We start from the raw sequence: 16,761 nt of genomic DNA on the forward strand, positions 1-16,761 counted from the left end.
AAAAATAAAAAGCAGCTATAAAATAAGCTTTGGCTGTGTGATTGGTTAGTGTAATAAAGGCTGGGTTTTGTTGCTCAAACCTAAGACCTGTCCTAATGACCCCAATCTTAAAGTGAACCTCCAGACTAAAAATTTACTCAGCAGCGCTGAAGAGGCTTGGTGTTTCTTTAACAGTTTCACAGCATCAGAACTTTGTTTTTCTTTCCCAAGCCTCATTTTTAGCTGCAGAGAAGAAATCTGCCTGGGCATTTTTCCCCTGATGCTGTTCAAAGCATGATGGGATTTCTGATGTTGTTCTCCTTCTGCTGTTTTGGCACAAATTTGTTTTTTTTTCTATTTTGAATTTGAGATTTGAAGCCCAGCGCGTGCAGCTGGGAGGGGTGATCAGGACACAGGACAGTTGTAACTGTGTCTTATGCTCCCTGTCACCACCTTTTAACCAAAAAGATGGCTAACCACATGAAATCACAAACATTTGCCTGTTCTTTTAAAACAGGGTGGGTAAGAGATTATATTACCTATCTATTTTAATTAACATAACTAATGTAACTTATTGACAGAATGTTTGTTTAGACTGAAGTTCCCCTTTAAAGGCACTGTTAAAAATATTTAGCTAATTGGTCTACCTGTATGTACAGTTAGTAAAGTTAGCCATACGCTTATAGATGTGGCAAAACATCAGACCAGAACCTAATCAGAGAGAGATCGATTCATATCCCATGCTGCACATTTCAATTGACTTTAGCAAGACATCTATTGAAAATGTAGTGAACCGCAGCATATGCACTGCTGCAGGCTGTTGATCAACCGTCACTCTTGTCTCATTCCTGATTGACAGAGATTTTCCATACTGTCTAATCAATACATTTAAGTTAAAGCCCTCTTTAAAAGATGGGGTAATGGGAATGTGGTTGTTTTTTCTTAACACATTCAGCACCATGGAAAGCTTTATGCCTTAGGAATGTTCAGCCAGCCACAGCACATAACTCTATTCTCACCCTCCTAGATTTCTTTTCCTCAGCTTCTGACACTGTGGTCCATCTTCTTCTGCTCCAAATCCTCTTATACATGGTCATTCATGGTCTTTCCCTCTTGACTTTTCTCTTATCTCACTGATTGGACCTCCAGAGAAGCTCAAGCCGGCACCACCTCCTCTCCACGCCCCCTCACTGTTGGAGTTCCCCTAGGCTCATTCCTCGACCTCTCTTTTTCTCCATCTATACTTATGGTCTTGGTCAGCTTATCAGATCCTTTGGTTTCCAGTTCCACCTTTACGCTAATGACACCCAAATCCACCTTTCAGTTCCTGACTTGCCTACTCTAATAGCTTGTGTTCTTCACTGTCTCAATGCAATCTGTCTTCAAATCCTCCTATTTTCTAAAACTCAACATGGACAAAACCGAAACAGTTATTTTTCCACTACAGGATTCAACATGCGTACATGTTAGCAGATATTGGTGATAAATACATACTATATAATAATAATAATGATGGGGAAACACAGCCTACTGAAATCAATAGGCTGCCATCTTATTCTCATGTGGAAAAAAAACAAACTGTGACGGCATGCAGAAAAAATACACATCATGCATCTAAATGCATGGCACAGCTAGAGGGATTCAGATGCATGCTCACATCATTGCAATCAGCACAGTAGAAACAAGCTGTAAAGCTGAATACTCACCTTAACGATACAGGAAGATGGACTACAGTGTTGTCACCCACCGCCGAACATACCCCAATCCATCTTCTTGCCCACGGGTACGCGCGTCACGTGATGAGCGAGAGAGTTCAAAATGATCGCGGCACTTTGCGTGGGAATCATGGAGGTGGGTTCAAGCCTTAAGTCAACTTACTATTGCCCAACTATTTATTTGTACTCTGTATTTATAGCATGCACATAGCTCTGACACCTTTAGAAACATTTTAGAGTATGGATAGAGTGGAAAAGATCACATAACTTTAACCGAATAAATTACAACAATTGTATCAACATTTTATTAAAACTCAAATGGGGATGATTTATTAAAAGTCATGCAGGGAAGAGCAGTGAAGTCATACCCTGTTCCCTTCAAACTTCGAAGCATGTAGAGAAATTCCTTTTGTTCTGCACTTCACTGAGTGTTTAAAGTAAAAAACACTATAAATTCACATTATGGATAGTGAACATAGATAGCCTGGCGCAGTATCAAACTTCAGCTGCTATATATGGTAAATATACACATTAAGTGTAAAGTGATATCCTAAATGGAAGGTGTCTTAAAAGCACATGGTACAAATTATTTTTTAGGCTTGTATGTTGACATCAAACAGATCTTCTCTTTTCTGTGTAATGTGAACCTTGGAACACTGATATCTATAATCACCACCTGAAGTAGCAGTTTCATGGTGCACTGCTGTCAAATATCAGTTCAGCACTACTCAGAACAAGACAAGACTTCTAGCAAGGCAGTAACATGAACATGTAGGTCAGCGAGTTCTACAGAATGGAGCATAAACAGCTCACACTAGCTTATACCTATAATTATATTGCGCCACGATAGGAGCAAAACAATACAATAAGTGAAAACAAATAAAATCCAATATGAGGTTAGGTAGATATTAAATGTTAGAAATGGACTTGTTGACAAGTACAGCGTGACCCATATCAGAACATACACAACTTATTTTGCAAGGATAACTATTTTGACCAAACGAAGGGTCACCTAAGATCACAGTCTACCCACACAAAAAACTTGGCATACTATAGTTTGCCAAGACTGACAGAAAGACACAGAAGATTTATATTGCGCTTTTCTCCAGGCGGACTCAAAGTGCCAAAGACTCCTTACTGTTTTATGTACTGGCTTGAGCTGGGATTTGAACCCTTGTCAAAGGCTCAAATACCACATCAAAGGCAACAGCCTTACCAGTATACTATCCAGCTGAACCTGGAAAAAAAAAGATGTTTAAGAATTAATGAACATTACTTACAATTCTTGTTTGGATACCTGTTGGGTCATGGTCACTGGAAGGCGCAGTATGTACATAAAAATGCATACATACCCAATTTTCTTTATGTGACCTGGGTTTCAATCTCGGCTCTTCCTGTTCAGTAAGCCAGCACCAATTCAGTGAGGAGTCCTTGGGCTAGACTCCCTAACACTCATGCTGTCTACTGAGCACACCCTAGTGGCTGTAGCTCAAGTGCTTTGAGTCTGCCAGGACTGTGTCTAAATTTCTTGGTGCATGCATGTCTTTTTGCATGTATGTCTCTGGGGAGCTCACTATTTACCTGAACAACAAACAAATCCAATAGTGTATGTCTAGCTGCTCTCTCACTGCTAAATTACAAACATCACCCCATTGCAAAGCTGTAATATGGGGGGAGCAAACGTTAGATACTTACCTTGATAGAGGGATGCATCTGGATCCTGCAGAGACTTCTCTAGTCCATCTTGCAGACCACCGCTGGACACTGGGACACACTGTCGCAGGGCAAATTGCACCTCCACAGTAGCAAGGAGCTTGGGCTCAGTGGAAAAAAATAGAGACCGTTCAGCTCTATGCTACTGTGTAGGTACGAGCTTGCCTGCGCAGTGCAGCCGGGCTCCACCAACAAGGGCTTGTTGATGAACTTCGGCAGGGGGGGTCCCAGCACTGGAACGGTGTGGTGGAGGGGAATGAAAAAGCATCTACTGAGGTAAGAATCCTAGTTGGTTTTCCCCTTCAGGTCCCTTTGAAAGTCCAAGACTCAGATCATATGCAACTTGAGGCTCCCTGCAAATCTGTTTTGCGATTCCGATTCCGTTTCTGATTTGCAATTCCGATTTTCCCTGAATGCAATCAACAGAAAAACGAAGTAAAGATCGGAATCGGATGTAAAAACTGATGAGAAATTGGAATCGGAATCAAAATCGCATGCAGTGTGCAGGGTGCTTGAAATTGGGCCAATCAAAAATGTCAGGAAGTGAATTTGACTAGACCGATTTCAAGATGCATACATTTTCATGCAATCCAGAAGTATTTGTATCTCATTGACCATCTCTAGTAGTGGAGTACAAAAAGAAAATATTTCTCATAAATATATGTTGCAAAACAAAATATTTACTGTACATAGAAATAAAACCCACACAGTGCTGTTGTCCATCTCCGTTTTCTATATATTTTCATAAGCTATGACAGGCATGTGGATTATTTCGTGTACCTAGTTAAAGCAAAGATACAAGCACTCTTTTCTTCTCTCCAAATTGGAGACATCTGTTGATCTACATGTTAGAAACACATTATCTCTATCAGTGTAGCAGAAAATAAGTCATGGTCTCAACTATAATCGTATGTTTATACAACCTTATGTGCTATCATTTCTCAAAAACCTGACAGGGGAGGAACAAGTCTCAAGGATATTTCTTACACAAGAGGATGGTAAGAATAGTATCTGAAAAATGTCACTCTCAGATTGGAAGAGGTTTTCCTGCTCCATAGAACGGATTATGTGTGACTTTTTTCTTTTCTAATGAAAAAAACCTGAACACAAAAGCCATATAAACTGCAGAAACAGCTGTCATTCATCTTCTGGTTTCCATTATTTAAAAAAATACATAAGTATGCAAATGAGGGATATCTTGTATATCACGGTTTAAATACACATTTTGCACTGTGAAAAAAGTATTGGAAAAAGAGAGAAGCTTGGCAGATGTGGAGAAAGCTCCCTCCATAACCACCAGTCATCTTCTTTTCTAAATGGGTCTAACTACTGTAAGATGAAAGTGCAGTGCTGACCACATATTGAAGTACAGTGGCTAAATGGTTTAGGCTAGTTTCACACTGCGGCGCTTCACATCTAGTAAAAAACAGGATAGCTAGTCAGCGTAAGTGAAATGTCCCAATGTGCATCATGGGTGTGATGCCATGCATAAAATACATTAAAGAAAATGCTCCACTGCCGCTGTAAAATGTGCACATTTTCTGGTACCACACTGAATGCTTCACGTTATACCAGTGGATACCTTCACACCGCATGTGAACGTATGCAATTATATTGTCTAACCTAACGCAACACAACCTGTCAGTTTGAAAGTTGCCCTTATACTTTTTCTTTACACACATTGTATCAGAGGTTAGAATATCAGTAAGAGTGATTTAGCCCTAATTTCCGAAGGTTGAAGAATAGTGGGCAGCCTGTGTAATCCCACAAACATTGCCTGCTTTAAAAACAAAACAAAAAAAAAACCTGTTTGTTAGGCTCAAAAGTTTCTAACTTAAACCTGTGTCATTTCAGATTATAAGGAGAATTGGTAAAAGCTTAGTGAAATGTCATGCAATTGTACACACTGAGCACATGCATTGGAAAAACTGGCATAATATGTAAAGAAAGGCTTGCATTTATTTAAAAAAAATCCCACTCCTGCAAAGCCGCTCACTTTACTTTTGCCAATCCTCACTATGATCTAATATGACAAAGTGAGGTCTGCAAAATTTTGCCATTTAACCGCCTCCGGACGCATGCACTGTTTGGAGCCTCCAATCTGCAGGCTAGCAAAGTGTACTGTTTCTATGTGGGAAGGAGTGAGGTGAGGACAGGCAGTGCGGCGGCGCTACCTAGGTTGCATCTGGAAACATAGACGCATTCATAGCTTAGTGTTCCCGCCAGCAGAGTGAGCACTGGAAGCGTTAGCGTTAAGTGCAGCGGATGCTCCACCCTAGTTGCAATACAATTTGCATTCTGCAGCTCATTTCACATAGAGAAAAGATAGAGGAAAGTTCCTAGGGCATTACTGGGCAGTCTGCACTTTCCACAAAATGCTCAATGTACACATTTTATGCTGCTTAGAAAAAATGTCATAAGCTTCCAGGTCCTTTACGATATAAGCAGGCCACAAACTGAAAAGTAAATGTCTTTATAACAGATACTGAATTTAAAAATGTAAGTAATTTTTTTTGTAATGATCAGTTTTCTTCTGTGTAATTTCTCCATACTTTCCCCTGAGACAGAGACACCGCTCTACACAGCAGCTCCTGCTTCCCTCCATTTCATATGCTCACATTCAGGAACCACCTAAATTCCTTTCCACAGCCTCTTTGGCATTTCCCACTTTATTAACGTGCCCTATACTGCTCTGTACTGCTGCACACAGATCATCTATTTTTAGATATTGGTTAAGTCAAAGATCCACCACTGTCCCCTTCTTCTACCTTTATCATTACCTAAAACACAACTTACTGCTTGCGTTTAATCTCACGTTTACTTCAGATTCTTCTGGGCAGAATAGATTTGACCATACAATACTAGGTGTTTGACATCTGAAACATACCTGCAGGTTTTTAGTATCTGTAAAGTTTATTCTTTAGAGAGAATGCTGCATTAAAAATAAAATCCTCCAACTCACACCACAATCTAATCACTAGGAATAGGTTTGCCTATGGAGTTCGACTTTACAACGAAATTCCATTAAAGTTGATAAACAAGAAACAAACCCCACACGCACGCACACACCACACACCACACACACACACCACACACACACACACACACACACCACACACACACACACCACACACACACACACACACACACACACACACACACACACACACACACCACACACACACACACACACACACCACACACACCACACACACACACACACACACACACACACACAAACGCACACGCACACGCGCACGCGCACACACACACACACACACACACCACACACACACACACACACACACACACACACACACACAAACGCACACGCACACACACACACAAACACACACACACACACACACACACACACACACACACACACCTTTTCCCCCTAATTTTGCTCCTGGGAAATTATTTTCTATCTTCTGTTTAACATAACTTTATTAAAGTTAAAGTTATCACCTAGGAGAAAACATAAAAGAAATAGAGAATTATTCAATCCCCTTTTTCTCCTAAGTTTTCTCCAGGTGATATTTTCACACCTGAACAATAAATGCCTTTTAATCCACCAGGAAACAAGAAAATACGCAGAATACTTTTTAGCACTCGACAATTGAAAAAATAGATAGATTTAGATATCTAAATTTAGATAGATTTATAGATGAGTTATGAAAATATCCCCTAGTAGTAAGATTAGGAAAAGAGTAATTCAATTTTTCTCCCAAGTCTTCTCATAGGATATATTTTGTATCTTTTGTTGTAAATACGGAAAAGTTTAAGCATTCTGCAAGTTAGAAGGTACCAAAAAGTAGGTGAAAAAGTACTGAGTATTTTCTTGATTGCTGGTGGTTCAAAAAGCATTATACTGATAAGTTATAAAAATACCACCTAGGAGAAAACTTAGGAGAAAAAGTGAATTGCATGAGGCCCACAGTTTTTTTTATTTCAGATGTATACATAAGAAGGATGTTTCTAAACATTAGTTCCTATTTCTTACCATGTGTTTACTTGCAGAGAAAGATAAGGGGTGCCTAGAAGTAAAAGGACTGATGGGTGTTTCAGTTTCCTGATTAATCCAGGTGTTGTGCAGCTAATTACTGATGAAGGAAGGGAGGAATTACTAAGGAACTACTGGGCAGCCCAAACTTTAAACAATACATCAAAATAGTATTGATTTCATGGATAGAGAGAAGTCACTTAAATTTCTGGGCAACATCAGACCTTCACATCTGGCTGCCAATTGAAATGGAAAAGTATTTTCAAAACTGTTACATTACAAAATGACTTTGCACAAGTCTGATTTATTTCATACATCACTGTTTTTTCTCTTAACAAAAGTTGGAATTTTATAATAAAACTAAATTAGTTTTGGCTTTTTCAGTATTTCACCTGCATTTTAAACACTGAAACAATTACCCACACTCTTTAGTTGGGGAATCAACGAAAACGACACCATTAATTTATTTATGAACAAAGAAAATATATTTATTCCACAAAATAGCTCAAGACAGCATATTTAAACCGCATATAGTATAGTATATAGTATATATGAGCTATTAGATGGTTTAAAATCAAACACTATTACACAAAATGTTATAATTATTAAGACCAGAGTGAGGAAACACGTGAGAAGATGATGTTAGAAAGGAGGTAATAAAAAAAAAAACACTAAGAACAAGTTCGGATTTACTACAACTTAGGAAAATGAAAAACAAGGACAAAGAGACACAAAACTTCAAGTAAACATGGCAATAAGTGGTTCCCACAACTCACACATTTTAAATTGGCAAAATCATTTACCAGAATAGAAGTGTGTACACGTCTTCCATATAAAATTATTTTGCTGCATAAATTAAATCACATTCATAAATAAGAAAGGGAGAAGCCTGTATTATAATTAGTTTGAGTAACGCGGTCATAAAACTTGCTCTTCACCGTGTCTGACACAATCAGACCCAAACAAACATTTTTTATTATAACCTTACTGTCTATTTTAATAAACCTGACCGAGCACTGAAATGTTTAATATCCTGCTGCTCAAGCATTTCCGAAAAGCATCCCAGCTTAGGTTTTAAGCTTTAAATGTGTACATTCCAGTTCCTGCTTTTAAAAAAAGCCCGTATATCAGCTACATGTGCAGTTTGTTACAGTGTGTGAAATGAATATCTATCTATAGTCCCACAGACAAGAACAAGGCCCCAGGTATCCTCAGGACTAGTCAATATACTTACAGTTCTTCGAGGTAGTGCAGGTTATGCAAGGCGTTTGAGGGAAACTTTGTTATGTTGTTCATGCTGAGATCACTGCAGGCAAAAAGAAATTCAAGTCAGTCATCCATCTTCCATGTATGAAATGGTAACATATTAATAATCAAAACTGGCAGGAAACGATAGAAGCTCTTGCAGAAGTGAACGTGTTGCATTACTAGTAACCTGAATAGGTTGTAACAGCTGCCATTGCAAATAGTTGGAAACAGTAGGTAGCAGACTCTCGGATTTAACACAGCAGTCTCTAGTTTAAGAAAAACAGCAACGGGAAAGGACTAGCAAGTCAGTAGCAGGGTACGGGGATCACAAGTCATTTCTGGTAAATTAATATGCTGCAAGCTGACCATAGATATTGGTCAGGTGAGAGCAAGTCGTATTACAATCAAAACACACTGGACGATTAAACTATCAGCTTTCATTTCCATGAAGGTATTTGAAATGGAAAATATTTCAGAAATTGAAACACAAGTTCGGGCAGAAACAGAAGTAAAACCTAGAATAGAACGTACATCTATGTTAACTTTTTTTTTTTGCTTATGAAGTTCGAGATGAAAATGTCATCAAAGTCATCCCAATATCACATGACTCCAGTAGTTAAAGCGATCTAAAACCCGACATAATATTCAATAAAAACATGTTTTGCTACTTTTTATATGCCATACGGTTATCATATTTGCATTTGTGCATAAGTATTATTATTCATTTAGAAATTACAAGTTCCCAAAAGTGCAGTTTTTTTGCTTTGAGAGCTGACTTTGCATTTTATTAATAACTGGTTTTATTAATTATGTATTGATGGCAGGAATGTTTTGAGTTTCTGTCTGTGTCCAGGAGCTTCTGCACAGTCAGAGAATGTGTCACATTCCTCACTTGATACAATTAAGTAAACACAAGATAACATTATCTCCACTTTCAGATGCGTCCAGATTTCTCTGCACTAATCTTTCAAGTCCTGTGTGTAACCCTTTGAATGCTGTTCTAGTAAAAAAAAATGCTGGTTGTATATAATATGCTGTAAATAATTTTTTTAGAGTAGAGTAAAGAAGAAATGGTGGGTTTCATTTCGCTTTAATGGCTGTTGAGTTTATTATAATGGGGACGTATTTGCTGACGTTACAAGAAACGGTTTCAAAGAGGGGCAACCCTAATGACTGCATTTGGTATGGGGTCATGCTGGTTGTAAATGCTATATGACCTCTGACAATGAGGGTCACTATGGTAAATTTTGGCCACATAGGTTCTCCATAAAAGTTTTACTGGTTTTCTCTTTATCAGGGCACAGTCTGAAGTGTATTCAAATGTTTTGCAGATCTTTTAAAGTTCAGACACCGCCGGAAAAATATAGCGCTATGGACTTCAACCTACATACAGCAATCTCAGGTTATTAGACCATCATCAGTGAAGAGTATGGAGGTTTACAGTTTTGGGAAAGTGGGGCTTATAGCAACGGCAAAACAGCATATCAAGTAAGGTTATAGTAAATCAGGACTCCTTTTTTAGACTAAAAGAAGCAAAAATGTCCTTCATGGAATGCACTGGAAAGTACAGTAATACACAATTAAAATTATTAATATTCACATCTCTCACTTACAACATATAGCCAAGGAGCAAGTCATTAAAATGGTATGAAACTCAGCATTTAGGCCCCATTCACACTTGCGTTTTGGTATGCAAATGGACCGGATCCAGATTGGATCAGGACCGGATCCAGATCGGAAACGTACGGTTCCGATCCGGTCCGTTTGTATCAGGCATGCATCAGGCTGCATCCGAATCCGGATCCGTGTGGTAAAAATAGCGAAATTACTATTAAAACTGTTGGGGTCAGCAGAAGGTGCACCTGTAGAATCAGGTTCCTCCGCTGTTTAGGCCTCACCTCCACCTCCGACATACTGCCAAACAGCTCCAGCACGTGTGTCACTTCTGCTCCACTCCAGATATGCTGGGCCGATGTGTCCCCATCCGAAATGGCCGCTATAAATACGCATAGGAAGTGGGGTAGAACGTCCGGTGTTTGTCTCCAGTGTGTTCTGTGCTTTCTGTTCCCCATTGGATTCTATTTCCGGATGGTGCAGTCAGGCTCCGGTCTGGGTGCGTGGGCTGGATGATCCGGACCCGAAAAATAGCGCATGTTGGAAAAGTGTCCGGATCCGATCCTGCTCCGTTCTGTACGGAACGTACGCATGTGAACGTCCGCATAGACTTTGCATTGCTATGTGGAACGTACGTTCCGTTTGTACAGTATACGGTCCGGATCCGATCAGGCGAATCCGGACAGGGAACGCTAATGTGAACCAGGCCTTACTCTTTGTTCTAAAAGTTTATTTACAGCACAAAATCTACTACCACAAAAACAGTTAAACACAGCACTTTGTTCTTCAGTGTTGAAGAGGTGATAACACTATATTTTGTTTACATTTGTTTAAATTTACATTTGTTTAAATTTATCTTTTGTTGAAATGCCTTTATTTGCTACAATCAGTATCCAGCCAGCAGCATGCTGACATTGAACTGCTCATATTGTAGAAACAGATAGCTGAGACGTCATCATTGGTTTCATTATAAGAAGATATATACTGTAAATACAGCAGCTATGCAGTCAAATGCAATGACAGCTTTCAGAGCAGATAAACTGTATATATATATATATATATATATATATATATATATATATATATGTAAAAATGGGTATTTCCAAAACATTCATAATCACATCATAGTATATGACAAGCCTCATGTCATGTGTGTCCCCGAGGTCTCCACTGCGGGTTTTGCCAGATTATGCCACATACAGTATCTAACACAAACATCTGTGCATACAATGAGGTATGCTATGCTTTACCATGTTAATGTCCTGGGAACTTGGTGACACACATTGCATCAGGTTCCTTTTTGACACCCTACATATTTATTCACATTAAATAAGAACAAAAGCATCATTAACCTTATGTAGTTAAAAGTTAATATTTAATTCTTTCCTAAAAAACATTGTCATTTCAGAGTAGAATTTCACACCTAGATGCTCAACTTCAAGCTATAGTTCTGGTGAATCTCATCCAGGTAAAATATGCAGTGGTGCTACTCACTCTCTCGTCTATTTTGACCTCAGCTGGTATTTTTCATTACTAATAGATTCCATTAAGACTTCCATTACTACGTACGTTAGTTTGCACTAGTGGGGTAGGGTTCTATGTGACTGCTGCATTTTCTGTGTGATCTGTACTTATGTAATGTGAATGAAAAATTGTTGTATAAACACAGCATTCGTGCATGTGCTGATTTTCCCATAAATACCTGTTATTTCCTGATGTGAGGTCACTTCCTCCATCATGTTGACTACAAGCAATATGGAAGTCAGCTAAACTGCTGGATCAGCAGGAAAGGGCAGCAATTGTTTCTCAGCTGAAGACTGAAAAAAAGGTTGTGCTCATCCTGAACTTTATGAAAAAAGCCATAGCCCACTTCATATTGCTGAGCTATAGCTGAACAGTGTCTCTACATCCCTCATTCCGAGAACTGTCACCCTAACGACTGATCAACGATAGTTGAGGGTGATGGTAAATTAGCCTGAACCGTAGGCAGGGAATCTGCCAGGCCTTACACCAAGATTCTCAATTTTAAACATTGGTAGCGCTTTTATTGCTACCCGTGGTACCTACATATGTATGAACTACAAAGGATTCATATTAGTGAATTATTGCCACGGTGAGTGGATCCTCAGTGTCTACTTGGAGAAGCTAAAATAAGACAGTCAGTCAGATAAAGGCTTTCAGTCTCCTGTCTGCGTTGTACGCTTTTGTTCCAAAGTGTAACACGTCATAGGTATTTTGCTAACAAATTATTATAACCATGGAAGATTGATATTATTATAACAATCTGATTGTACGAGTTAAATGCTTTCCTGTGTGTGATGAATTTCCCAGATACCGCAGAATATGTAACATATGGGGAATTAGTGTTTGGAAATAGAAAGAATGATGTCAGGTTTTAGAGCAATTCTTTAACTGCAATGGGCATTATGAGAAATCCTGAAAATAACTTGCTATCCGCATCAATATCAGGAGGGTCACTGGAGGATCAGACTGATTTTACGAAAAATTTTTTTGCAAAAGTACATTAAGGCCTCATCCCCGCTATACATTTAAGCAATGCCTATAGTGTGCAGCACACAAGGCCATCAGAAATGCATAGGTTTTTCTCTGCAATGCAGTGTTGCCTCATTGGTGGTCACTGAATGAGATCAATGGAGAGCAACACAGCTACTGTGTGTTTATGTATAAATGCACTGCTTACTGCATCATAAAGTGGGGACGAGCTGGCTTTGCTGTAAACTACTTCTTAACCACCATATGATAGAGAATCCTCAATGGAATAATCATGAGAAACAGATGCCTGATATTTACCCAAACATATCTGGCTTAGTAGGTCTCCCATAATCCTTACAAAATGTACGGAAAACAACCCATGCAGCTTTCAGTATGGCTAGGTCAGCGATCTGCAAACTTGGCTCTCCAGCTGTTAAGGAACTACAGGTCCCACAATGCATTTGCCTTTATGAATCATGACAGTGGTTGTCAGACTCCTGCAATGCATTGTGGGACTTGTAGTTCCTTAAAGGGAACCTAAACTGAGAAAGATATGGATTTTTCCTTTTAAAATAACACCAGATCATCCTGTGTCTCTAATACTTTTAGCTACAGCCCCTCAACAAGCATGCAGATCAGGTGCTCTGACTGAAGTCAGACTGGGTTAGCTGCATGCTTGTTTCAGGTGTGTGATTCAGCCACTAATGCACTCAAAGAGATCAGTCCCAGTGTCCTCTTTTACTCCCACGTGTCCCCCTTTGATCCCCCATGTGTCCCCTTCTGTCCCTGTGTTCTCCTTTGTTCCCCGTGTCTTACTTTGTCCCCTTCTGCCCCCATGTCTCCTAGTGTCCTTATTTGTCCCCTTCTGTCCTCCTCTACCCCCATGTGTCCCCGTGTCCTCCTTGGTCTCCATGTGTCCTCCTTTGTCCCCATCGGCCCCGTGTCCTTTGTCCCCTTGTATCCTACTCTGTCCCCCTGTGTGTTCGTAGTTCGTATCAGCAGGCGATTGTAAGTCGATGACTTCCTGTATTTGGCATATAAGATGCAGGAACTTTTTCTCCATTTTTGGGGGAGAAACACATCACACATTTCTGGACACAGCTCATATTAATTGATGGGACTGAATAAGGAATGGTGTGGTTCATCATGTAGAACAAATTTCTCTATTTCTCCATCCATCCTGAAAACACTGGCACATCTATGGCCCTTGAGGTCTGGAGTTCGACACCTGTGGGTTGCATGAATAACATGCATATATACACTAAAACTGCTGAAGAAAATAGTGTCACAGTGCAAAAATAACGTTTTGTACCAAACCACATAGCTAAAATAAGGGGTTGGTGCTCAAACCACCACATTATAATATCATTACTATAAACCTCATTAAGGTGTTTGTCAATCATCGGACTACAACAGCTGCACCACACATTCACCAGAATAACAATCAGCCACATGACAGAGTTGAACTCATCACTTTTTTCAATATTAAAGAACAGTTTTAGTGAGGTCATGTTCAGGTACCACAAAACCCACAGAAATAGCATAAGAGAACTGCACGATGCATTCCTAATGAAGATCACTGCTCTGCACTTTTTACATTTAGATTTTCAGTAGCATTAAAGAGAATCTGTACTCTAATATTCTTACACTAAAAAGCATACCATTCTATTCCTTATTTTCTCCTGTGCCCCTCTGTGCTGTTTCTGCCACTCTCTGCTGCAATCCTGGCTTGTAATTAACAGTTTTAGGCAGTGTTTACAAACAAACTAACCAGCTTCTAATAGGCTCAGCTAAGCATAGTGTGTGAGTATGCAGGGGGCCTGCAGAGGGTGTGTATCGCTTCTACCAATCACAAGCAGCCCTGCACATTCCACACAATCAAAGCCTTAGCCCGACAAACAGGACAGAGGAAAGATACATTGATTTATTACAGAGACAGTGTAATTAGGAAGAGCTGCAGTAAGCCCCAGCACATTAGAACAGGCATAGGAACTCATAGGATAGAAGAACTAAGGCTGAAAAAATTGTTACAGAGTCTCTTTAAAGTTTCCAATAAGCCAGAAGCAAAGGCTATTAAATCTGTATCTCTCTTTCCAGAGGGAATATTAATTTTCACTTCCGTCACAGCGAAGGCCAGCAGTAGCACGTGCAACATCCATAATGTAAAAACCAAGCGGTCATTTAACAAATGAGACCCGGTGTTTCATGTCTTCCATTAGCATTCAGAAGGGTAAATGCTTTTACAGTCCCCCAGTAAAGGCGGAAGGAAGCCTATCCATAAACGGGGCTGTAAAATTATTGTCCTGTTCTGATGCATGTCACACACTAGCTGTGTTTAAAGGTTGTTTTTTTCTCTAGTTTCTTGAAGTGGCCCATAAAGAAATGTTCATATACATTTGAAAAAGTATAATAAAATATATATTTCCACTTTCACCTTGCTTTTTTCTGTAGGTCTTTAGGCTGCATTAAATCCATGAAATGACCCATAAAATAGCAGTGTAATGAGATATGGCTGTGGGGAACACTTCCTGATGGAGCAGCACAGTAGTTCCTGGCAGGGGAAGCTAAGAGTCAGACTACAGGGCTCAATCAGTTTCTGGGTCTGACCTGCTTCCATGAAGAAAGATCTCCGTCCTTTACTGATTTATTGGAAAGTTTCCCACAGTGTCTGCCTTGTAACATAAGCAATAACTTCACGGCTCACACAATCTATTGTGATAGCCCACAGTAAAACGTGTTGCTTAAAACCGAGCTGCTTCCTTTCATAAACATTTGCCGTGCATGCTCAGAATCTATCATGGGAGCTCGCAGCAGACATCATAAAATTGTTGTTAATAGGTAACCAATGAAATATTATGTTCCTTCAGCAACACCTTTCCTTAGAAAAGACGTGAAAGTAATGGCCAGGTAACATTTCAATGGGGTAAATGAGCCAGTCTTAAATAAAGGAAAGTTAATTTGTAACTAAACAAAAACTGTTGCTCTTTCAGAAGTCGTTCTGGTGAAAACATGGAAGCTTGGCAGCCAAGACATGGCTAGGAACCAACTTCTACAGAGCGTACTCTGTTAGGTTTAGATGGCCGTGTATGTGAGATTATGGTAATCCTGGGACTAATCACCTGACCATGACACTATCCTTCGTATTTAATGCCCAAATCCAGTCAAGAAAGAAAATAATCTTAAAGTAACTTGACAAGTCTTTCCTTTGTTCAGTTGTATCAGTTGTAATAAATAAGTCACATTTCTGTTGTACTCAATTTTTTTTTTTCACTTGTCTATGCTGATTTATTAGTTATTTGGTCACATGCTCAGTTTTGTTTCTTTAAAGCGGAATCCGAGATGAAAAACTAACTATAACAAGTAACTTGTCTATATTTATCTTATCTTAAGTTTAGATAGTTTACACAGCATATCTAGCTGCAAACAGCTTCAAAAGTTTATGATTATTGATTCCTGTGATACAATGAGGGCAGCCAAGTTCTGTTTGTCACATTGTCACAGGCTGAGGGCTGGAGATGCTATCAGCTTATCTGTGTGTAAATTTAGTCCCCTCCTCCCCTCTGCCTCTGAAATCAATGGCTAGTGACCTCCTCCTTCTTCCCAGACTGAGCTCCTATAAGTCCTTGCTACAGTGCCAAGGCACAAAAGGAGCTGTGGGTGAGGCTTGTTTAGTTTATAGGGAATTAGAGTATTAAAACAAAACAAAAAAAGTATTTGGCTTGAGGAATGCCCTATAAACTATATGAAAGGAACTCAATTATGCAATGAGTAAAAGTTTATCTCGGATCCACTTTAACTTCAGTGGGCAGCTTTAGGATGGAAATTGGACAGGGTTTTTAGGTTGCAGCATGTCAATTACAATACTGTTCTCTAAGTGCTGTTACAGAATTCTGTATCATAGCAAACCACCCACTGCTTTCCAGATATTCAACTCCCATCATGATCTCCAATATGCCATCAGAACACCTGACACTACAGTACTGGATGCTTCATTAT

General features: G+C 39.4%; 1 protein-coding gene across 1 annotated transcript in view; it reads right to left on the bottom strand.

The window, feature by feature from the left end:
- LGR5 (leucine rich repeat containing G protein-coupled receptor 5) overlaps positions 1–16,761 on the bottom strand; it is a 201,498-nt gene that overhangs the window by 112,753 nt on the left and 71,984 nt on the right. The window contains exon 2 of the mRNA XM_068276679.1: positions 8,645–8,716. Coding sequence (XP_068132780.1) covers positions 8,645–8,716 — 72 coding nt within the window. The remainder of the gene's footprint in view (positions 1–8,644; positions 8,717–16,761) is intronic.

The sequence above is a fragment of the Hyperolius riggenbachi genome, chromosome 3 (genome assembly GCF_040937935.1).
Source record: "Hyperolius riggenbachi isolate aHypRig1 chromosome 3, aHypRig1.pri, whole genome shotgun sequence".
Lineage (NCBI taxonomy): Eukaryota > Metazoa > Chordata > Amphibia > Anura > Hyperoliidae > Hyperolius > Hyperolius riggenbachi.